The 24,171-nt window shown below is 40.5% G+C and overlaps 1 protein-coding gene and 2 long non-coding RNA genes across 3 annotated transcripts; 2 read left to right on the forward strand and 1 right to left on the reverse strand.

Annotated features, from left to right (window-relative positions):
* Positions 1 to 2,983: 2,983 nt before the first annotated feature.
* Positions 2,984 to 13,502, reverse strand: LOC117674055 (uncharacterized). The gene is made up of 5 exons (XR_004593656.3): positions 13,312 to 13,502; positions 11,784 to 12,280; positions 10,598 to 10,808; positions 7,120 to 7,354; positions 2,984 to 5,428 (listed from the first exon to the last, which is right to left on the reverse strand). It is a non-coding gene; the product is annotated as an uncharacterized LOC117674055 (long non-coding RNA).
* Positions 13,440 to 19,058, forward strand: TPBG (trophoblast glycoprotein). Its single transcript, XM_034431839.3, has 2 exons — positions 13,440 to 13,733; positions 15,178 to 19,058. Exon 2 carries the CDS (start codon positions 15,422 to 15,424, stop codon positions 16,604 to 16,606), a length of 1,185 nt encoding a protein of 394 aa, XP_034287730.2. The 5' UTR covers positions 13,440 to 13,733; positions 15,178 to 15,421; the 3' UTR covers positions 16,607 to 19,058.
* Positions 13,979 to 24,171, forward strand: LOC148116805 (uncharacterized). Its single transcript, XR_015731373.1, has 2 exons — positions 13,979 to 14,056; positions 21,384 to 24,171. It is a non-coding gene; the product is annotated as an uncharacterized LOC148116805 (long non-coding RNA).

Here is a 24,171-nt window from a genome sequence, read left to right on the forward strand (position 1 = left end):
CGCAGTTTGTGTTGGCAGGGGGGCAGAGGTCGACCTCAAGGCCTCTTATATGTGGAGTGCCTCAGGGGTCGGTCCTCTCGCCCCTCCTGTTCAACATTTATGTGAAGCCGCTGGGCGAGATCATCCGTGGCTTTGGGGTGAGATACCACCAGTACGCTGATGACACCCAGCTGTACATCTCCACCCCAGGCCACCCCAACGATGCCCTTGAAGTGATGTCCCAGTGCCTGGAGGCTGTGCGGGTCTGGATGGGGAGGAACAAGCTCAGGCTCAACCCTTCCAAGACTGAGTGGCTGTGGATGCCGGCATCCCGATATAGTCAGTTGACTCCATCACTGACTATTGGGGGAGAGTCGTTGGCCCCCACTGAGAGGGCTCGCAATCTGGGAGTCCTCCTGGATATGCAGCTGTCCTTGGAGGAACATCTGACGGCTGTAGCCAGGGGGACCTTTTGTCAGGTTCGCCTGATTCGCCAGTTGCGGCCCTTTCTTGATCGGGATTCCCTGTGCACAGTCACTCATGCCCTCGTGACCTCTCGCCTTGATTACTGTAACGCTCTCTACATGGGGCTCCCCTTGAAGAGCACCCGGAGGCTCCAACTGGTCCAGAACGCAGCAGCGCGGGTAGTGACGGGAGCAGCATGGCGCTCCCATGTAACACCGCTCCTGCGCGAGCTGCACTGGCTCCCAGTGGTCTTCCGGGTGCGCTTCAAGGTGTTGGTTATCACCTTTAAAGCGCTCCATGGCATAGGGCCTAGCTATCTTCGAGACCGCCTGCTGCCACCGACGACCTCCCATCGACCCGTGCGCTCCCACAGAGAGGGCCTCCTCGGGGTGCCATCAGCCAAACAGTGTAGGCTGGTGACCCCCAGGGGGAGGGCCTTCTCTGTGGGGGCACCTACCCTCTGGAACCAACTGCCTCCAGAGATAAGGAGAATCCAAGACCTCAGTGCCTTCCGCCGTGCCCTTAAAACCTTCCTTTTCCAGCAAGCCGGGCTGGCCTAATTTTTTAAGTGTTTTTAAGTGTTTTGTCTATGGTTTTTAATTAACGGGGCCAAATTTATATATGTATATTTTAACTGTATTTTAATATTTGTATCCGATGTTTTTACTTGGCTGTTCACCGCCCTGAGTCCTCAGGGAGAAGGGCGGTATACAAATTCAAAATTAAATTAAATTAAATTAAATTTATCGAAACTATCCAGAATTAGGCTGCAATTGAGCGAGCTCATGCCTGCTAAGACCCAGACAGAATAGAGCTTGGAGGCCTAAAGGAACCTTGCAGGTCTTTTACTCCAAACTCAAGACCCTATGCCATTTCAGATACGTGGCTGTCTAGTCTTTTCTTTAAAAACCCCACTGATGAAGCCCCTACCACTTCTGAAGGCAAGCTATTCCACTCGTTCATTGTCCTCACTGCTAGGAAGTTTCTCCTTAATTCCAGGTTGCTTCTCTCCTTGATTAGTTTCCATCTGCTGTTTCTTGTCTTACCTTCAGGTGCTTTGGAAAATAAGTTGACCCCTCCTTCTTTGTGGCAGCCCCTCAAATACTGGAATACTACTATTCCAGTATTTGAATGTGAATTCAATGGTCTTGCTCTGCAGTACATAGACTCTGCAGTCTGCATAGATTCGAGGTGGCAGGACAGGAATGGGAAATACCTTTTCTAGGAAATTGCAAGGAACTGTGTACTGAAGCTCAAATAGTGTGGAAACATGTTTCAGTGGGAATACCTACCATTTTATTCGAGGCCCGGGGCTTATTTTGAAGAAGCTACGTGGGATCAGATGAGAAACTGCTCAGAATCCCAGAGAAGTAGGCTAGCCTGGGAATCTTCCCAATTTGAGGGAAGTGTAAAATTTATCTTCTATAAACTCAGCCAATTATGGACTTAGGCTTCATTTGTTCAAATGGAACAGGAGATGGTGTGATTTATCTGGACAATGAAATATGTCATTTAGCTTTAAAACAAAATTATATGAGCATTCTTCAAAACATTCAGCTAAGTGATTATTGTCAAGAGCGTGCGTACTATTGAAAACAAACTGTCCAAGATGAAGCAATCATCTCAAATAATCCAAACTTGAAAAATTCAAATAATGTCATAATCAAAAATATACCACAGATATTTCCCCTATCAGAAAATTCAGGGTAATAATTGCAAACCTAATGGTTTGCCCTGAAAAAAAGAACTGGCATTATAATGATTATAAAAATAATAAGAACAGACTTCAGCATCCTAAGATAAATAACACTGTAGGACAATGTTTTTGTTGCGAAGTTTTGAGCCTCCTTGTGAAGAAAAGAATTTTTGCCCTACATGATTTAATAACAAATTTAAAATGTATTCCTATTCCACTGAAAAGTTTACAGAAATAGACAATCTTATTAGCTAAGCTGTTTGCTTATTTTTATTGATGACATCATTTCAGATATGACTTAAAAGAGCCGAGGTGGCGCAGTGGTTAGAGTGCAGTATTGCAGTCTACTTCAGCTGACTGGTAACTGCAGTTCGGCAGGTCAAATCTCTCCGGTTCAAGGTTGACTCAGCCTTCCATCCTTCTGAGGTGGATAAAATGAGGACCCAGATTGTTGGGGGCAAGATGACTCTGTAAACGGCTTAGAGATGGCTGTAAAAAGCACTATGAAGCGGTATATAAGTCTAAGTGCCGTTGCTGTTGCTATTAAGGAAAAAAAACCTTTGTGATTACTTTTTACAACACCCATACCCTTTTAATATTGTGCTAAATTTGAATGCTGCAGATGTCAGTATCAACAGTCATAGAAATCAATTTGAAACATAAAATTAATACCCGTAACTATCTACACGAAGGTGATATAACACTCAGATTGAAATCCCCAGTATATAAATAACATCACAGAACATAATGCACAACAATTTGTTTGGCTCCATTAGCCAATTCACTGATAGAGCAGAGAGGATTATGTTTACATAATATACAAGCCCAAATTGAACAACCCAGTTTTATTTTTTGTTATATGAACTCAGGAACTTGGAAGTCTTCTAATCCAACCCCCTGCTCAATATACTATTTCAGACAATGAGATTAATTATCCAATCTTCTTTTAAAAACTTAGAGATAAAGCACCCACAATTCTGAAGGCAAGCCATTCTCCTAATTGATCTGTTACTAACTTAACAACTGCAGTGATTCATTTGACAACTGTGGCAAGAAAGGTCACAAAATGGGGCAAAATTCATTTAACAATTGTCTCGCTTAGCAACAGAAATTTTGGGCTTAATTGTGATTGTAAATCAAGAACTACCTGTATATGATTTATTTTTTTGGCACTAAGCTCTGCTAGCTTCTTCGTGGTTTCCTTGCATGAATGCAGTGAGCATTGCAAAGGGGACTGTGGACTTTGCTTAATTAGGACTGAAAATGACAAAATCTCCACAAATATAACCCGCCTCACAAAATATAACAGCAGGAGGGACAACATAACTGTGAAGAAGACACTAAATGCTGTACACATCCCAGAATTTGCAATCATCGTGCACAATTTGTGTATTGTAGTCCCAGCACTGTTAGAAGGATGGCTGACCTAATAGAAAAAATATTCAGAGATGTCTTTGTTTTCATAACTGATATAGGGCTGACTTCATACATACAGATTTCAGTTTTAGCCAATGCTCTTTAGAAAAAGTATAGGCAGCTGGAATTTTGGGACCAAAGCAAGTGAACAAGAAAGCAAACAAAAGGAGTTTTGTGAGGACCTTTAGCAGAGGGAGGAACAGGATAACTCAAATCTTGCCCAAAAAAATTGACATCAGTTGACCAGCACTGGTGATTTACCAGATGAGTGACAAGTTTCCAAACTAGAAGAGTAAACTAGTTACTCCTATTGCAAATGCTAAGCTTGTCTTCTTACTGGAGGACAAAATAAAAGGACTGCAGGACTACAGCCCATCTTTTTAAGAACATCAGAGAAGATGTAGCATACATCCTACATAGGCCAGTAGAACAAAACCTTCAAATAAAGACAGGACTTAGCAATAACAATAGCATTTCATATACCACTTCATAGAACTTTACAAATGCCAGCCAGTTGCCAAGCATCCAAACTGTGATCACATGACTGCAGAAGTGGTGCAACAGTCGTAGCCCTGAGGATGGCTGGTAAGCCACTTTTTCATGGCCAATGTAATTTAGAACCATTGTTAAATGAATGGCCATAAGTCAAGGACCACCTAAACAATGTTACCTTGTGTTATATTGAGTTAAATGGGATTTCAGTTAATATGATTGATTTTGATAAATGGATTTACATTCTTGTGATATTAAGAACTGTCATTAATCCATTTGTCAGATAATAGTAGTACTGTTAATATAGTAGTAATACTCTCTGCAAGTGCTTGAGCATCTATGTATTGTTTTAGCCACAAGATGTCACCATTGAGATACCTTAATTTCCAATTTCCAGTATTGAAGGTGAAACTATTCAATGCTATTATCACATATGAATTTTTTGCTGAATTGTTGAAAATACCTATTAAAAGTAACTCTCTTTCTTTGGTAGATCCAGAGCTACAGCAATCTCTAAATATAATGCCACAAATAAATTCCAAGACAAGAACATTCTGAACCTGGAATCATGATGATTTTACCAATTCACATCAATCTAGTGTGTATAAAATGAAAAAAAACAGGCCATCTAGACAATAGACTCTTACCGTTATTGTTAGTGGCAGGCTTGTGCATTTTTTTCTTTTTGTGAAATAGCCAAAAAATATACAGTAGAAAATTCTCAAAACATTTTGAGAAGAGTATTTAGGTACCTATTTATTATAAACTATGCCAGTAACATTTTGCCACAGCTATCCAATCAAATCTATAGACCTTATCATATTTACTAATGCGACTGTAAGCTAAAAGCGGTGGACAAATTTCATTTAGACTGAGGGCAAGATAAATACAAAATCTACATTCTCTGAGAAAAGTTCCTCTACATTTCATATAACAAAACTTCATATTCATTACTGAGAAATATTAGGCTGAAGGGATTCAGCAGCTTACAGTATTATGGTTCAATTCTATCTATCTGGGTTTAACAAGCTAAGATGGTGAAGCTGTTTGATCCTTTTGGCCATGGTGTATGTTCTCGTTTCTTTCATTTATGTTTTCCAAGGTGATGTTCTCATAAGTGGGATGAATAATAACCATCATTTCAAGCCAATATACCATGCTGACAGAGGACGAGGGCACTGTAGGCAGTAGGTTGGAGAAAGCTGGTCTAATCACTGATCAATTGGCCAGTATTCTTTTTTTCAGACTGAATTTGTAGCACTTCCACTTTTGTTCAACTAGGTCAAATTCCAACTGTCTGCTGGGGAATCAGACTGGCTAGGAAAGGAGTAAAATCTTTTTGTCCAAGGAGAAAGATAATGATATGATGTTGCTTTCTTTCTAGGGAAAAATGATATTAAAACTTTTTTAAAAAAAACAATTTAGCCAGAACAGGAATTTGTACAAATAATACAGTATCCTTTTGCAGAGATGTGGCCCAATTCAACAATAAAGATTGATACAGTAAGACCCTAACAATCTTATGAAATATATCTGATTTTGACTTGACTTCGGTCACTATTCAATTAATCAATATAGTCTGCCATTCCAAATGAAACCTTTATATCAGTTGAAATATAGGCTATGGGACTGAAGCTCTTCGTGAATTCTAGTTTGCACTGACATTGGATAAGAATGGCCAATTAAAAAATAGTCTGTCCTAGAAATAGACTGATCACGATATTCCAGAGTTTCTTTTTCTATTAGGAAGCCAACACTGCATCTGTCAGCTTTTTCTTGTTGTCAGCCTGCACCATGGGGGATTTTTACTCCAAGGCAAACTGATATTCCTTTTCCTCATAAAAGCTGCATGGCAAATAGATGAGCCACTCATTCTGCATCACATCACAAGAACTTAATTGATTGATGTCAGAAGCGTGTTCGCGTGTTGTGTATTGCCTTAGATTCCAGATACATTTTCACAAGAAGAAAGGATTCTAAATATGAAAGTCAAAAGAAAAGGAAATGCAGAAAGTGAATAAATTATGAACGTTTCACTTTCATAAAACTGTTCATTAATAAAAATGTTTAGTATCAGATCATAGCACACATCATCCAGGCAAAGGATGAGCAAATGTAAAAAAATAAAATTTTAAAAAAGGTAAATTCTTCCTTAAGATAAGTTAAATTTCTAACCAGGTTCAAGCCTGTGTAGCATCGGCACAGACAAATTATTGGAAAATAAACCTTTCTGCTTTAATCAAATTATAGGGGAGCTGAATGGTTTGTTGCTTTTTAACTCAACTATTATTTCTATTTTTCAGTTCTTTTACATTAAGGTACCACAGAATTTTTGTTGTTTTGAATAATACGATAGAAAGATAGAAAGAATTCTCAGGGCAGTGTTCTCATTACATTTTGACAACACTTCTTTTTCTACTTACCAAAAACCCTACAATTTCATTACAAGTTGTAAGAAGCACCTATGGGATCAGATCAAAATTACATTGAGTTCAATAATTAATAGCTAATTCAATTCCTTTAAAGCCTACAAACAGGACATTGGTACTATGCACCATCATGTTGTTTTATCCAACTGTAATTCAGAAATATACTGCTTTTAATGTTATCAATAGAATACATTATTCTATTCTAGATTAATAGCTATCTTTACTTTCATCTTCAACCTATCTGATTCCCACTTGGGTTATTTGGGTATTCTGCACATTTTCTGCCATTTTTTTTAATCTTGGCTATAGGCATCCAAGAAGTGGCTGATGTCTGAACTACATAAGAAAGATAGAAAACTAAAAGATCTAATAAACAGTCTCACCCAATTTTACTTCACCTTTCCAGGATAGATTCTAGAACATCTGCAATGAAAATTTTCTGCTCTTCTCCTCTATATTACAATTTCCCCCCCTAAATTCTATAGCCACCCATCAATCATTTGTTTTCCATTTGTTTGTCTAAGGCGGAAATAAGTGTTTTTTGAAATGGCATCACTTCTCAGATTTTTGGAGGCATCTCAGAGCCTCTCTTTTGCTAAGAGAATATGAAGTAATAAGGCCAAAGCCAAATGCAGTCCTTACCCATGCAAAGCAGTGGCTCCCCAGATCTTTTCACACAGGTTTTTCCCTGCTCCAAAAGTCTCAGTGCAATGCAGGAAGGGAAGGACACATTTGCCTCTGGCTTGACTTGTGGATCCGCAGCTTAGTTAATCTTGCTGGTTCTTGCTTGCTTGACAATATGACACTAGTTAAAAATCGGCAGCATATTAGAGGAGTAGAGGTCATCAGTTGTGAAGTTATATTCATACGTTTTCTCCTGGATGCAGAAAGAACAGAGTTCATTTGTTACAAGTAAAGAGCAGAGTAGCACTAATAAGGCAGAACTGTAAAAATCAAAGAGGCTTCTACATTGAGCCATTTTGTGAAACACTGAGGATATTTGCTCACTTATGTAAGAATCCAGACAATGCCTTTTCCAAACTTTAGTGTGAATTTTTTTTAAAAAAAAAATCTGGAATGAGTACACTCTTTTCGGGTGTTAAATAATAATAAATTGAAAGTCGGTTTTCAAATATAAAAACTTCAAGTCAGTTTTTACTCATGGCAACTGCGTAGACAAATCCTGGAATGGCTTGCCATGGCTTCCTTCAGTTTAGGACTCAGAGAGAGAGAGAGATTCCACTATACTGGTATATATTCATTCCAGATGTTGAAATCCATCAGTCTAGTGTGGTATAGATGGTATGAATGGTTGGAGAATAGGAAAAATGAGAAAGAGGAATAAAGGAGAGAGGGGGGAAAAAAGAAAAAAAAGAAAAAATGTTGAAGATCAAGGTACAATGTAGACGAAATAAAGGAAGATGGAAAATAATTGTTGAATAAGACAAAATATGTGTAAATAGATGTAAATAGCAAGAAAGGATCACCTTGAAATAGCTGAAGGAATAAGTGATATGTATATAAATGTTGTGTGTTTGTGTCTTGTTTTAATGTGTTCAAAATAAAAAACTTTTTTTTTAAAAAAAAGAAATCCATCAGTCTTAGTTAATAAAGCTGAAAGAAGATGAGCAGTGCAATTCAACAACATCTGGAAGACCCAGGTTACCCTTACCTCTCCTATCCAACAGGATTATTTTGGGGGAAAGATAAATTAGAAGTTTTTTATTCAAGAATGCTTTCATATTTTTCCGCTGATAATCAGCACGGAGGTTTCAAGTTAATCCTCAATTTAAAAAGCACAACCCTCTTCTTGCAAACAGTCACTAAGACAAAAAAAAAAAAAAAAGATACAAAACAAGGTTCACTCCACTGCCACCAACCCTCCTGCCAAGAAGAACAACATATTTTAAGATCTAGTGTTTGAAAAAGACAGATCCAAAATGAGTTAAAGAAATCTGGCACTTTTATATTATGAAACTATTGCAAAAGGCTGCCTTGTAGGAGCTAGCAGGGGAGATTAATCCTCTGGGGCGAGCTGGTCCTGCAGCCTTTCCAAATAGCTGACAAAACCCTTTGTCACTCCATGGAACCTAGGAAAGCAGGTTCCACCAAGATTGGAAACAGATCTTTGGAATGTCCGCTTCCAAGCCTCACTATTTCAAAAAAGAAAATAATTGACTTATTTTATTTTATTTTATTTATTTATTTGTCAAGAACCTATTAGGTAATTTATATAACTATAAGCATGAATTGAATACATAAAAATAGATACAAATAGAGGAAACATTAGGACAGGGACGGTAGGCATGCTGGTGCTCTTATGCACGCCCCTTACAGACCTCTTAGGAATGGGAGTGAGGTCAACAGTAGTTCAAAAATCTTTGCCTGAGAGAGACTATATCTATGAGGGTGAAAATTCATTCTCCGAGTTTGTGGGTTGGTTTCCAAACGTTTCATTACCAGGCTAGGTAACATCTTCAGTGGAGTGTGGAATTATCCAGAAGGCATTATCCAGAACCAAAGACAAGATACAGAAGGATGAAAGAAAAATGTAATCAATGTGATTCCAAGGGGTTGGAAGATTCTGGCTGTCATTTGCGACATACACAAAAGGGGTGTCAGAAATGACAGCCAGAATCCTCCAGCCCCTAGGAATGGTAATAGTCCACAAACCCGCAGCCACACTCCGCCAGGAACTATCCAGAACCAAAGACAAAATACAGAGGGATGAAAGAAACAATGTAATCTACAAAATCAACTTTAACCATTGCAACCAATTCTACATGGAACAAAAATCACATCAATTAAAAACCAGGACCCACAAATACCAGCTGGCAGTCAAACGCCATGATACCAAATTCTTAATCTCTACTCACACCGACACCAAACAGCACCAGTTCAATTGGAGCAACACAAAAATCATCGGCCACACTACTGCCCACCACACTCATGCGTTCATCAAAGTTTGGCACTCCACAAGTGATTCCATCAACAAACACATTGACCTACAACCAGCCTACAAACCCCTCAGAATCCAAATCAACCGGTACAGCCAACCAGAGACAGCACCAACCCACACAACCCCACCAGCAGTTCACCTCCCAATGACCCTGACTTGATGTAATCTCATTACAAGACCCATCATAAGACTCAATGATGACTCACTCTTGACCCATCACTAGACCCTCACTTGACATACCAATACCTGAAGCCCTTATAAACAGAAGAACACTGACACTGACATCTCCTAAACTCCACTGAAGATATTACCTACCCTGGTAATGAAACATTTGGAAGCCAACCCATAAGCTCAGAGAACGAACCTTCACCTTGATTGATTGATTGATTGATTGATTTGTCTCTAGAAACTCTCTAAAAAATATTGTGACTATTTGTGACAAACAAAACATTGCATAAATATCCTCTTTCATGAGGATCCCAAATAAAATTCCAATACATGGAAAATGCCCTACATATATTAAGCAAATCACAATTCAAACAATGGATCTTCTCCTTCCTCTCCATTCATATAAATATTAGAAGATTCCCAAGAAACCCAGTGAGTTTTTAATTTATTGTAATTGTTAACTGATATAGTACATGTACTTGTAAGGTCTCACATGTAACGTGAAGTGCATAATCAACCTACCTTCCCCTCTCTCCCATTTCACCCCATTTAAATCCTTCATCAGTCTAGCTAGTCTATGCATCTAATGCAGTGATCTACAGCTCATGAAAACATACAACTTTTAATAAAGATGTTAAAAGGTGCTACAGTACTAGATACTTTTATTACCTGATACAATACTAAGTTTTTTACTACCTGATTTTTTTTTACTACCATAAGACTAGCATGTCTGCCCTCCATAATTTCTTTACTTCACATATACTGGGATAACATACATGTCCAATAATAAACCAATTCTAGGCAACTGCAAGGGACTAGTGGCATGGTGGTTAAGGTGCTGGATTAAAATATGGGACACCCAGTTTAAGTATGGAGATTTATTAAGCAATATTAGGTAGGCAGGTGGACAGAGGACAGAGTATTCTATGCATCTCTGTAAGCTCTGGAGGAAAAGCAGCATAGAAATCTAATAAATAAGCTAATAAACTTAACTCAGAAGAAAGTAAGATGAAGTGTTTTGTTGCAGTTCCATGATTCCATAGATGGAGGTTAGAAACCTTGTTATGTATAACAAATTATCCAGAGGTATACTAATGGGTCCTGCTTTATTTTCCTTTCATCTCTGTTCTGAGCTGCATTCTGGTCACCTTTTTCAGAAATGTAGCATTTTTTGCAGTTTGGTTTTCATTACTCCCAATGGGATCTGAAAAGAGAAGAACAGGGTAGACATTGCCCCCAATCTGCCAGCGCAAATGTTCAGTGGCTCACTCGGGTGTCAGCCACAAAGCCTTTAGTATACAGGCAATTCTCAGTAGAGCCAGCCCCTCTCACCCCCCAAAACCCCCAGCCTTAATGGGATTTTGTAAAATGACCAATCACCAGTCCGTTGATAACTCCCCTAAGTATAAAGCAAGAGCCATGTTCATTAAAATTGGCTTTGTTAACCTTGTCATAAAAGAGCATAACTGACTCACTATGGATCCATCTGAATAGCCAGGGACATCCGCAGCAAGCCAAGATGTTGTCAAAATGATGAAATGTGTGTCATGACAGCACAACACAAGCTCTACCACTTATGTACTTGCAGGCAACACTGAGGCAGCAGTTCTGTGGGGACACATTTTATCATTGTCCCCCATCTCCCACTCTCACCCACTCTCCCCAACTGATACCCACATATATAGCCAGGATATCATTCGACTTTCAGATTATAAAGGTTCAGTAGCATATACATTTTTTTCCTCATTTTTTTTAACATAGCTGAAGAGCAAGGCAAACTTTGGGGCAACTGTCTGTCAAATGAGGCTTGAGATGCAGAGGACACCTGTCACAGATTAATTGTTCAATCATTCACTTAGGGACTTAAACATATATTACCCTCTATCAGCATTTGCAGATCTCAGAAATTGATTTAAAATGCCCAATCTTTTTTTTTTTTATCTGTGACAGAATACGTATCCATGTCCAAATGGTATGTATGAAAATGGCTGATCAGAACTACTACTCTGAATATTTCCTCAACTGACCCCAACTCGTTTCTGAGACATTATTTCAAGAGAAACTGATATATTTTTTTCTTTTTAAATGTCCTTTAAAAAATCTTGCTCTCTTCCCTTATATGAGCTAGGAATAAGCTCATATAAGCTTATTCCTAGCTCAATTATACCTTCAATTATACCTTTACACAGGGTTGGATCTCTTTTGTGATAAATGATCAGATCTATTTGTGTTAAACTCATCTTCTACTGAGGAAAGTCAGTCATAAATGCAAAAATTGTGAAATAAGACAGTAAATTTGGGGGTTTTTTTCTTCAAACATGGTCAAAAGAAGAATGCAAGAGGAGCCAAAGAAACCATTTCTCATCAGGAGGATCACTTGGTCCTGAGCTGACACAGGCATTATAGTAATCTCGGGCATCCATAAAACTTGTCTTCTCATATTGGCTGAGGTTAGCAGCAAGTACCGGCTTTCTGTCCTTCTGGAAACAGGAAGAAGCTGGTCCCACAATTACAGCGTAACCTTATCTTTCACATCTCTGGATCTTGTAGAAATTCTTCAGGCTTCTGGCACAGGAGAAATCATCTCTTACGTGTAAAGTTTAAGGTGCAACAGCCACAGGGTATAGGGATGCTTTTGTTTTGTTTTGTTTAAACAGCTCCTTGTTCCATTCTTCCCTAGATACAAAAAGAGCAAAAGCTGTGAAATCAGGACAGCATCTAACCCAGCATCATTCATTATGTCTTATGATATTTATTTATTTATTTTTTATTAGTTCGATTTATATATGCCGCCCTTCTCCGGAGACAATGCAGTAAGCAATAGCCTTCATACTTTTGTATATACCTGCTTAATAGGGCTTTTTGGCCCCCAGGGGTGTTCTATTTTATACAAAGTAAGCTTATTGCCCCCACAAACCGGGTCCTCATTTTACCTACCTCGAAAGGATGGAAGGCTGAGTCAACCTTGAGCCTGGTGAGAATTGAACTCGCAGTAATTGCAGGCAGCTGGCAGCTAAGTATTACTTTAACAGCAGCAGTTTAGTCCATTGCGCCACCAGGCTCTTATCAGGCTCTTATCTCCTCAGAAAACTTCCGTGGTCAGAGTTAGACTTCTCAGCAGAGTTTAAAAGGCTCTGCCAAAAGTTGTGGCTACAAAGCAGTGGTGAAATACATTTTTTTTTACTACCTGTTCTGTGGGCGTGGCTTGGTGAGCGTGGTGTAGCTTGGTGGGCATGGCAGGGGAAGGATACTGCAAAATCTCCATTTCCACCCCACTCCTGGGTGAAGGATATTGCAAAATCTCCATTCCCACCCCACTCTAAGACCAGCCAGAGGTGGTATTTGCGGTTCTCCGAACTACTCAAAATTTCCGCTACCGGTTCTCCAGAATCTCCTGCTGGATTTCACCCCTGCTACAAAGCATGACAGTACCAGCCAGGATGCTGCTTCAAGCAGGATTAAATTCGCCCAGCCTAGGATAGCACCCAGCCTATTATGGCAGTAGCATCCTGGGTACCACAGCTGGCTGGGTGCCTCTCTCTCAATCGGATGCTCAGTTATCTTTTGGCCAACTTAACCTTCCACACAGGACCGTTGGGAAGAGACAAGGATGGGCGTTGTGCATTGTTGCGAGTACACCGAGCGCAGCGTTGAACTCAACACATAATTGCCCTTTTAGATGTCAAGAGTTGAGCTGCCACGAGTACCTCTGAGTTCGTGCAGAGGGCTTTCCGCCAGCCTCCGCGGGAGGGGGGGGGGTCCTTTATTCCGCGATCCTTCGGCAGTCGGACATAATAGCGGTGCAAACGCGGCGTCACCGGGGGGGAGGGAAGGCGGGGGGGGGATGAGGAATCGCCAACCAGTCCCACCTGCCGCCGCCTCTTTGCAAAGTAAACCGGGCGGGGAGGGCGAGAAGCGCCCGCCCGCTGCCACCGAGGGCGTGGTGCGCGGAGCCGGGCTGCCTCCCGGAGGCCGCGCCTGCCATTGGCTTTCTCCTACAGCGGGAGGCTGGGCTAGGCAAGCCGGGAGGGGTGGGGGGCAGGGAAAGTTGCTGCCTGCGCCATGCAGTTCCCACTCGGCCCGGGAGTTTGCGCGGGACTGGCGGAGCTGAAGCCCAGGCGCGAAACAGGTAAGCTAATGCCGGCGGGGCTGGGCAAGTGCGGCGCCGTCCGGGACGAAGGACTCTCCTTGCATTCCACCCCTTTCCTCGGCTGAGCTACGCAAGCCCAAGCCTCTCCTCAGCGTCCTCGCCCTCCCGGCCCAGAAGGCAGAGGGACGAGTCCGGTCTCCCGTCAAATCCCAGGTTGAATCATCCCTCCCCGCTTACGCCCCCCCCCCACTCCCCCGAAGGGGCGGGGGAATGTCTGTCCCCGAGGGTTCGATCCCGCGCATCTTTCCCTGGCAAAGGGCAGCCCCGGAGCTCGCCGGCTTCGCCTTCCTCTAGGATGGGAGGTATCCTTAGGGCGAAGGATGGGTTGTTGCTTGGGAAACCGTGGAGCTTTTTTTTTTTTTTTTTTTTTTTGTGGGGTGTGGCGGGGAATTATTTGTTGGGAAAAGTTGGAAGGGGATTAATAAACGCGACGACTTTCGGTTTGGGGCAACGGAGGGGACTTGCGAAAAGTTGCACATTTTCTCCGGCAACTTTTCTTAGGTTGGAGCCGGGTTGAACAAAAGCCGGGACTCTTGGTAATTGTAAAAAAAAAAAAAAAAACGAACGCGGATTAAGGCGCTGCTTTTCAGCATGGCCTCCGTAGGGACTAGAACCGCAATAACTTGCTGGCCCGTAGCGAATCCAGTCCTCCGAAAGGATACCGGCGGGGGTGGGAATCCCAGCGTTTTATCCAGTAGCAGCAATTCATGCCGATATGGTTTTGTATCCGTAGACGTTATAAAGGAAAGAACGTGTGGTGTAGTAGTTAGGGTAAGAGGACGTAGGTTCAAGGCCGTTCTTAGCCAGTAGAAGCTTGTTGGGCGGCTCTTGGCCAGGCACTGCCACTCTTAACCTGGCCTACCTCACAAGGTTGTTGGGGAAGTGGATTGGAAGAGGGAGTCCTGTAGACATTGGAGCTCCTGAGCAAAGGGAGAAAATGAATATATTACTATTAGATCTAATAAACGAGCTTACCCCAAACAGAGGCCCTCAGGTATTTGGACTACAATGGCCATTATCCCCTGCTGCTCAGGGTGATGAGACATTGCTATTAAACCCCACTGGGTAAGGTTGCCCAAGGGGGAGACTCTGTCAGACACAGGCAGGTTGGCAAAACTTGCTGTAACATGTCAAAAGGAATCCAAGGACTGCTCTCTTTTTTCCCCCTTTTCTTTTCTTTCTTTTTCTTTTCTTTTCTTTCTTTCTTTCTTTCTTTTTTTTTTGCAGTCCAGGCTGTTTTGTGGTTTGACTCGAGGGGTGGCACTTGGGAAGGGGGAAATGATCTTGAGAAGCAGGAGTGCACTGGCAGCATCCAAGAAGGCAGAGTCTGAGAAGAAAACATGATCTCTCTTCCTCATCCCAGCTTGGTTCAAACTTCTCTCCTCCTCCTCCTCCCATTTTTTTTCTGCTTTTTTTTTTCAAGGGTGGCAAGACGTGAAAGAGAACTGGTCCATTCCTAGGGCTGTTCCTACCCTTCCAAGTCCGCTGTGGAGTCTCAGCCTGGTTGCACGCGCGGAGACACTCGCACCTTCTCTCCAGGCTCCCTTTCTCTGCCTTTCTGCTTGACCCGAGAAGATTGCTTTCAGAGGGCTGGAACCAAGGATCCTTTTGAGACGGAGACAGCCCAGGGAGCACCGCAGGAGAACAGTCCCTGACAAGAGGCGGTGATGCTGGGGTGCTCTCTTTGGGGCTGTGCATCCCCTGCGCTAAGTGGGGAGAGGCGAGGAGCTGGGGGGCTGGAGCTGTTACTCCTGCTGGTCCTTTCAGGCTGGGTTTGGGCACAGCAGCCACAACCGCAAATTCTCCCTTGCCCTGCGCTATGTGAGTGCTTCGAGACAGACCGAACAGTGAAGTGCATCAACGACAACTTGACAGAGGTGCCGTCTGAGCTGCCGCCTTTCGTGCAGAGACTCTTCCTCACCCATAACAGCATCAGCAACCTCTCTTCTGCCTCCTTCCTCTCCGCCTCCGTCTCGGAGCTCACCCTCCTCGACCTGAGGGGTAACCAGCTGGGCTGGGTGGGCGCGGAGACTTTTGCTGAGCTGCCCCACTTAAAGCAGTTGGACCTCAGAGACAATTTGCTCACTTGGCTCAGCCCCATGGCCCTGGGCAATACCAGCAGCCCCTTGGAAGAACTGTACCTGAGCAGTTCCCTCTACAACAACAGTTTTGTGGTCCTGGTGGCTGAGCTGCTCCAGACGGGCACACTTCTCAACTTGAAGCACTTGGACCTGTCTGATAACAATTTGATTTATCTGCCGGCCAGGATGTTCTCCGCACTGCCCAGTCTGGAGCACCTAGACATGCATAACAACTCCCTGGTGAGTTTACGTAACGTGTTTCTGGGGAGCCTCCAACAGCTGCGCACCTTCAATCTCAGCAGCAACGGTTTCAAGACCCTGAGGAACGACACCCTCCAGCAGCTCCAGGGCCTCCCTTTGCTGTCCCTCAATCTCAGCGACAACCCCTGGGTTTGCGACTGCCACATCGAAGACTTGGTGAACTGGCTGAAGGAGAGCAAGCAGGTCGAGGCTAAAGGGTCCCTCGAGTGCTCCTATCCCCAGGAGTTGCAAGGACGCTCTTTGGTGAGCATCGATGCGTCCAAACTCAACTGCCCCCTTCTGATCGATGACCAGACCCCACTACAGACTTCATACGTCTTCCTTGGGATAGTCTTGGCTCTCATTGGTGCCATTTTCCTCCTGGTTTTATATTTGAACCGAAAGGGGATCAAAAAGTGGATGTATAACATCAGGGATGCCTGTAGAGATCACATGGAGGGCTATCACTACAGGTACGAGATCAACACAGATCCCAGGCTAACAACCCACAACTCCAACTCAGATGTCTGAAGAAGTACTATGTGGAAATGGGCCTGATGCATAATAGCCCTGCATGAAATGTAGACTTTAACTCTTGCCCTTACCCCTACCTGCTTCCTCTCCCCTTTTCACCTAGACATCAGAGACTTCACTTGTGCAGAGAATTATGCTTCCCTGCACAACATTCACATTATTGTTATTATGAACGTGGTGCATGGTGTTAGGCAGTCTGTGCCATTGCTACTTTCCAGCCTTTTTCCTTTGCAACTCGCTGCCAGCTTGTGGTTGGATATTTCTTAGCATCTAAACAGATAAGGAATGTTCCCTCTTTGTTTCTCCCTCTTGATATTTTCAAAGAGTGAGCATATATTAAAAAGTACCATTCAACAAAGACTGCCTCAACTTTTTTTGAGAGAGAAACATTTTACCGATTGCTGGAAGGTTGGTTTTTGTGCCTCATAATTGTGAAAAGGTTTATAGATTCCATACATACTTAGAAAAGGGACATGTACAGACAAGCAAGTAAACCGCAAGCATGCAAAAAGGGAAAACCCTTAGCCCAAGTAAAATCATACCCCTTAGCCAAGTAAATCGGTAGTTTGCATGCTTGCTCTTTCCTTGGTTGTTTGTACAAACCAGTGGTATGGTTTTGCTTTTGGTAAAAAAATACAAGCATTTGCAATTTATGTGAAAACTGGTGTTTTTAAGGAATTCTCATCTCATATAAATTGCATATGAAGTGAGCGTGCACTGTTAAATAAGTCAATAAATGTTTCTGTTTTGCTGCAGCAGGCTATCCTCTTATAATAAGGAAGTTAAGACCCCAACATGATATTCTTTCCTTTTTGATTAAAAATTGTGCAAAATATGAAAAAACATCCTGTTTTTAAAAAAGATTTATTTGGAAGCATGTCATCAACTTAGTTTAATTTTAGACAGGCTAGAAAAATACAAAGTTAACAATAATTTGCACTTTTTTTTTTGGTTAAACTGCATGTGAACTACCATCTCTCTTATTATGCAATCTCATTTTACAGTCTGTTGTGACCTAGGAGTGGCAACTCTTAAGTGGAAAGATCAAGGATTAAATGACACTGATTTTTGGAGCAATCGCTGAAATTGGGAGCAGGATCTTGCTGCTGAATAATGGGCACTTGCACCTTTTTTTAAAAAAATCTATGCAAACATTACTTTTGGCAACTCGGTGGGAATTACTCCCAGATGCATGTGAGAAATCTTAAACTGAAAACACATATTTCATTGAATTAAAATATGGATTGTTTCATTGTTGCTCAGCTTATGTGAACCCAGTAAACTATTATTTATTCAACAAACTATGATTAAACCAATGGTGGCTTAACACATGAACCCAACCATAATGTAGCATGAGTTTCAATGACAACCCATCTGTGGAAAAAGAGTAGAGTTGCAAGTGTTTAATTTGACTAAATTGTACCTAATGTATCTAAGCTGCAATAATTAGAACATGGATCTAGAAGCACATACTTTTGGAAAACTAATGTAATGATAGAATTAAGCCATAGGTCCTGTGGAGTGGTAGGCTTACTCCAAAATAAGTATGCTTAGCAATAGCGTCTGATTATAAAACAACTTTGTTGAAGTCAGCATGGCCTTAGTTTTCAATTGAGAGGTTGTACATCTTCAGACCTCAAGGGGGGAGGCTGACATAACTGTTCACCAAGCTGGAGACAATATTATACAAGTCTAGTCTTCAAACCTTAGCTAATATTCACAAGGAATAACATAACATCTGTGCAAATGTATATTTTATGGTTTAACTTTTGCATGGCTATGACTTTATGTGTCTCTTTGCCCATTTATAAGGAAGGATGTTTTGCAAACCATAGTATCACCTTCAGTCTGACTGCTGTGATAGTCCAGGAAGTATATTAAACACATTATTCTTTGAAAAACTGGAATGCATGAACTGTGATGCCAATCTGCATATCAGCTCTAAATAGATACATTTACTTTCTGTTAGCAATTTTTGGAAAGTTGTATATCACGTTCTTGGTATTGCTTGTGAAATGCTAGGTCTAATAAATCACAAATAAGTTTACTATAGTGATAAGCAATATCCAGTTCCATATTGGTCTGGAAATAATTTCCAACTAAATCAATGGCATGGAAATCTATGTGTGTATAAAGTAATTAACATTATTCAGAATGTTTATAGCTTAACTATGCCACTGTTTATGAAGCTTCCACTCTTATGCGCACACACCATTACGGTATTGCAAGTTTTGCTAAATCTCTTTTTGCAAATTCGTTTGTTCCAATTTGGGAATGAAGAGTAATAAAACCTGTACTACTGATTTATGCTTTTATTTCACAAATACAAATTTTCTGATTTTAATCATTTCTTAGTCTGTAATATTACCAGAGTTAGTAATATAATTCTGTTGTGATATAAGCTCTTAAAAATAAAGTAAAATAAAATACAGCAGGTACTAACTAAAAATAGCATTTTCAGACAATGCTAGTGTTTAAGTCATTTTTTCAATGTTTTCAATAGAGAACGGCATTGCTGGGGGAAAAAACTGGTTTTGGAAGGTGCACTGCATTTTCTTAAGCAGTTGTGCAATGCAAGTCTTGAAAAATGTACCGACCAAACAAATGAATAATGTTAGCAGATACTAGTATTACAGGAAAACGTCAGATTCTTAAGGTTCTAAATGGTGTTGTATGCTGTAATAACTTTATATTTGAATCAACTTGAATCAAATAGTCTTTCATTTTAAAAAAACCAATCTGGGCATATTTGCATGTTTCCTAATCAACGAATATTCTCCTGAATCAGTGTTAATCAGATTGTCTTAAAGTGGAATAGACTTTTCCAATAAGACGAAGACAATTATAAAGAATTGTTTCTGTTTTGCAACTCAGCTCTATCCCCTGTTTTTCTATGCATTTGTTAATACAGGACATGTTGAGATGGGCATATTGCTCTTAAATGCTTTTAGAATTGTTCAACAATAGACTGATATTTTTATGTAATTGTTATGTTAGTTTGATGTAGAATTAAAACGTACAGAATATAATTCTCTAGCAGCTGAAACTAATGCATCTATTTCCATTTCTCTGCAATATCCAACTAGAAAGTATCTCCCTCTGTTTCTGACATTGGAGCCCCTTGTCATATTTCACGATTTCTATTTCCTTATCAGCCGATAACGCTTAGTAGGGTCCAGATTTGCCCAGGAAATCTTTTAGAAATTAAGTGTTTCAAAACAAATCAATGCTATTTTGTCCTCATCTAAGAACTTTATTCAAATTCAAGTGTTACATGGAAAATGGATCACCCCAATAGATACTATCATACTGTTCCATCCCAATAGGTTGTGACCAGCTGGTAATTACATACGTCATGGTATTGTAGAGCTGAAAAGAGACCAAAGTCAATATGATCTTTCTCCAGGTATACTTGGAATCTGCACAACAACATCTTAACATTTCTCAGAAGATTATTCTTTTTCATAGAACGCCAATCTCCAAATAGCTCAGTAACACCAACCTTGTAGCTGCCTGTACCTTGGGGCTCCTTGCTTATGTAATACCTAAATTTTCACACTTAACTAATAAGATATGCCATCTACACACCAAAGGCAGAAGTACCTTATGATGCAAGGGTAGCCAGCCACATAGAAAGAGCCCTATATGTGAAGGGCCATTGCCAGTTTCCCTTTTGTTCTCTTTCCTTTAAATGGATGTTTACTACTGAGCAGCATTTTCTCAGGAAAAGGAGAGGAGACACTAAGAGAGGTTACTTTTGTGGTACCAAATTAGAAAGCCTGTCCTGCTAACCACCTCTTTCCATCGAGTCTCTCTTCCATATGGCAATCTGTTAATTCAAACCAGGATGGGAAGAAGTAGACAAAAAGATGGTGATGCCTATAAAACTTCAAGCTGCAGTCTTTGCCTATTTTCAACCAAATCTTGGTTGTTTGTACTATCTTTCCCCCCCAATACCTAAGAATAGTAACAGTAACAGAATTGGAAGGGACCTTGGAGGTCATCTATTCCAACCCCCTGCTCACGCAGGAGACCTATACTAGGGATTCGAATAACCAAACTTCCTGGTTAAATAGTTAACCTCACTTCACATGGCTTGCATAGATGGTCTTCCAGAGCTTTCCTTTATGAACAGAGGCCAGAGGCTGCATAGGATCTCTTGCATACAATAAAAGATGCTCTTCTCTTGAGGGACAGCTTTTTCTCAAATCATCTGACATTTCAGTAATCGTACGATTTGAGTTCTAAAACCTCTGGTCATTTTGCTCTCCTATGATTTTTTCCTGGATACCAACTATATCTGTGTATATACTAACTGTATTGTTAACATTATAGATACCGACTTAATGTGCAATAATAAATAAGGAAGATGCATTTTGATACAATGATTGAACCCCAATCCTTATTTCCCTTAAAACTACCTGGTAGTCCAGGCATGGATCAAAGCCCTGGCCTATTAGTTTCAACAATGTTTTATACATGTCTAATCCATTACAATATAACATGATTGGACAGCAAGACTGTTGATAAAATGACTTAGTAATTTGAAACTTTCTTATTTAAAAAAAAATCTCTACTTCAAAAGTGATTCCCCTCCCCCCCCCTTTCATTCCACCCTTGATCTGTTGCCAATGGACTGGATAAATACCTGCCTTGACTGTTGCTCAGATAATTTATTTGTTAAATTATCTCTCGGATCAAAATACTTAAGGAGCAGCAATGACAGCTGGCAAGATCAAAAAATCTGATTTAATTTTATCTTTCTTTTTTTCAGTGATTGAATGAATTCAACCAACAAAGAAAACATCTCTGTGGGAGTAAAGAGAATAAGGCTTGGTTCAAGAGAGTTTGCAATTCCAACTTCCATATTTCACTCTTTATGTACTGCAAAAGCAAGGTGGAACTTATGTCCTTGGTATGAAGTGGACAACAACCTGCTTGACTGAAACAGGGTCCTGTCATTCTCATGGACTCCCTTGTGCCTGCTGTGTGATAGATGAAAAACCCTACGGATGGTTGTTCTTTTGGAAATATCTGTAACGTGGGCACTTGTGCATTTTCCCCTCTTCATGTCTTAAAGTTGCACTGTAACTGCAATTACATACAGGGGAAAAAATGGAAGTAATTTTGCTTTAGGGAGAGTTTTAAAAATGGGCTTTATTTGGCTGACTGTGAAGAGAGTTCAAGAAAGATTTTGATTCTCTTTCAATTCTCTTAACATGGGGGAAGCAACCTGATATTCTCAAGATATATTTGACAATTCCTACATTCCAGAGTGGATGGGAGTTGAAGTTGAAAACATCTAGAAAACACCAAGTTGCCTATGGTTACTCTTAACATTGGCAACTGTGATGTGTGCAATCTTCAAGCAAGCAGGCAACATAGACTCGGGGATAAAAGTATTTGAGAAGCACCATGATTATATATGTGTTCTGCCTGTTGGTTTCAAGAAAGATCTTTCAAACTTTGGGCAGTATTGGTTTCCACAGCATGATTGTTCTTTTCAGTTAAATAGCAGCTAAAATCTATCAGGGAAAATGTTTGTAATCTTTGACATCCTTCCCCCTTTCTATCTCAGCACCTATTATCATAGTGGCCCTTATTATTATCCATTATGTAAAGTGACTCACAAAAATACCAGTAGCCTGCCATGAAAAGCAGCTCATTCAATTACTGACTTGCCTATATTCCTGCTTGCTAAAATAAGCCTTCATTTATTTGAGTTTGGATGCCCCATATAGCTTTTTTTTCCCCTTGAATTACAAATTTGAACTACAGGGATCAAACTCATGAAAGCATAAGAAATATCTTTAGCTGGTTTCTGCAGAGTGTTAAGAAACAGAGGTTTGGGGAAGGAATGATTTTATATTAAGTATTTGGGAACTTACAGTATTCAGACGATCTGTTGGAAGGTTCTTAAAAAGGAGTTATTCCACTGAAAATTTGCATTTACCTATAGGTTCATGACTGCACTGGATTGCTGGATAGGATTAAAAAACACTCAGATCTAAATCCTCAATCATCTAGTGAAAGATTACTGGGAAGAAAGTAGCAGTATTTAAGTATTACCAGCTGCTCTTTATTTTATTTTGAAAAACACATTAGGGAACAAGGGCTATTATTCTGTCCTAACCCAACAGAATATTTAAGTACATCAAATGTAGAGTATCCTGAATTCTGAGCACTGTCTATGCTGAGACACTTTTGGCTTCGTGTTTAGTGGGGCTTATTAATGTGAATGCTCAAAGATTCAAGACTACATATATTATGGGGTCCTTGGTGCTCTCTGAGCTTGGTTGTTTTCATTCACATATTTCATTACCAACTAGGTAACATCATCAGTGATAGAAGTGAATGGGGGTTTGCACTCTGTTTATATACAGGTGATTCTCTTCTATTGGTACTGTAAATATTGGTCCATATAATTTCTCCATTTGAGCTGTGATCCCCATTTTGCACTGTCTATCCAAGCCTCCACTAGAATTTTTATAGGGAACATTTGCAAAATAAACAAGGGACTGGCAAAATGTAGGACTGTCAATATTTCAAAGTCAGAAATTCCTGAGACCCAAGGAACATATGCAATGAATGCCACTGCACTCCTATCATGCTTGGGATTTTCCCATAAGTCTCTGTCAGCCCTTTTAAAAGTCAGGATGCTCTATTAGATACATAGAGGGCTGGACAAATCCTTTAAATTGAATGTTTTGGAACAGGGGGTAGCCCATAGGCAACATCAAATCATTAAAGCAACTGCTTTCAGCTGGAGAACAAGAGCAGTTTCTGAATAAAGATGCAGCTGCTTTAACACGTGCTTACATGTGTTCTGAGCAACCTCTTTTGAATAATTTGCAGAGATCTGTTAAAAAGGCTTTTGACTGCTCCAAAGGGTTCTTTTCACATGCTTTAATTTAACATTTCATTCCTTGAATTCGTAGCCAAATTTGTATTCTTCAGAAATAACGTTTGAAACAAGTGTAATCCGGGTTTAGAATAGGTTTATTTAACTACTGGAACATGATCCATCAAGAAACTGTTGAAGTGAATAGGAGCTGCACAAACACAGGATTATCTTCTTGTACAGTCCTTGAGGAGGAGAATTGGCTTGTACCCAGAATCCCTTTTAAGCTTTGCAATGATGGGAATAGATTGCTGGCATGAGGAACATTTGAGGTATCCTTTTCTTACGTTTGTACTCCCTAGAAATGATGCATGAAAATGTACATTCCGTGTCTGAAAAATAACAATGTTTATATCTAATGCCAATTACATCCTTTAAAACTGCATAGATTTCCATCATATTCATTTCGAATGCATATGGCATGCAGGATTCAATCATAATGGAACTACAAGTTAAGACAGCCTGACAGGCACTGAACTAGCTTCTATTTAATCTTAAATCTCCTATATAGTTTGCAGATCATGTATTGTTTGAATCAGACATGTACTGTATTAGCATCTAAAATGTTTGTTGTGGTGCATGTATCTCTTACCTGTTGGAGACAACTCTATGTACTGGTCTATGAAGTAAGTTTTAGAAGTAAAATTGACAGTTGGCTAAA

This window comes from Pantherophis guttatus, chromosome 1 (assembly GCF_059756535.1).
Source record: "Pantherophis guttatus breed Tessera chromosome 1, ASM5975653v1, whole genome shotgun sequence".
Taxonomy (NCBI): Eukaryota; Metazoa; Chordata; class Lepidosauria; order Squamata; family Colubridae; genus Pantherophis; species Pantherophis guttatus.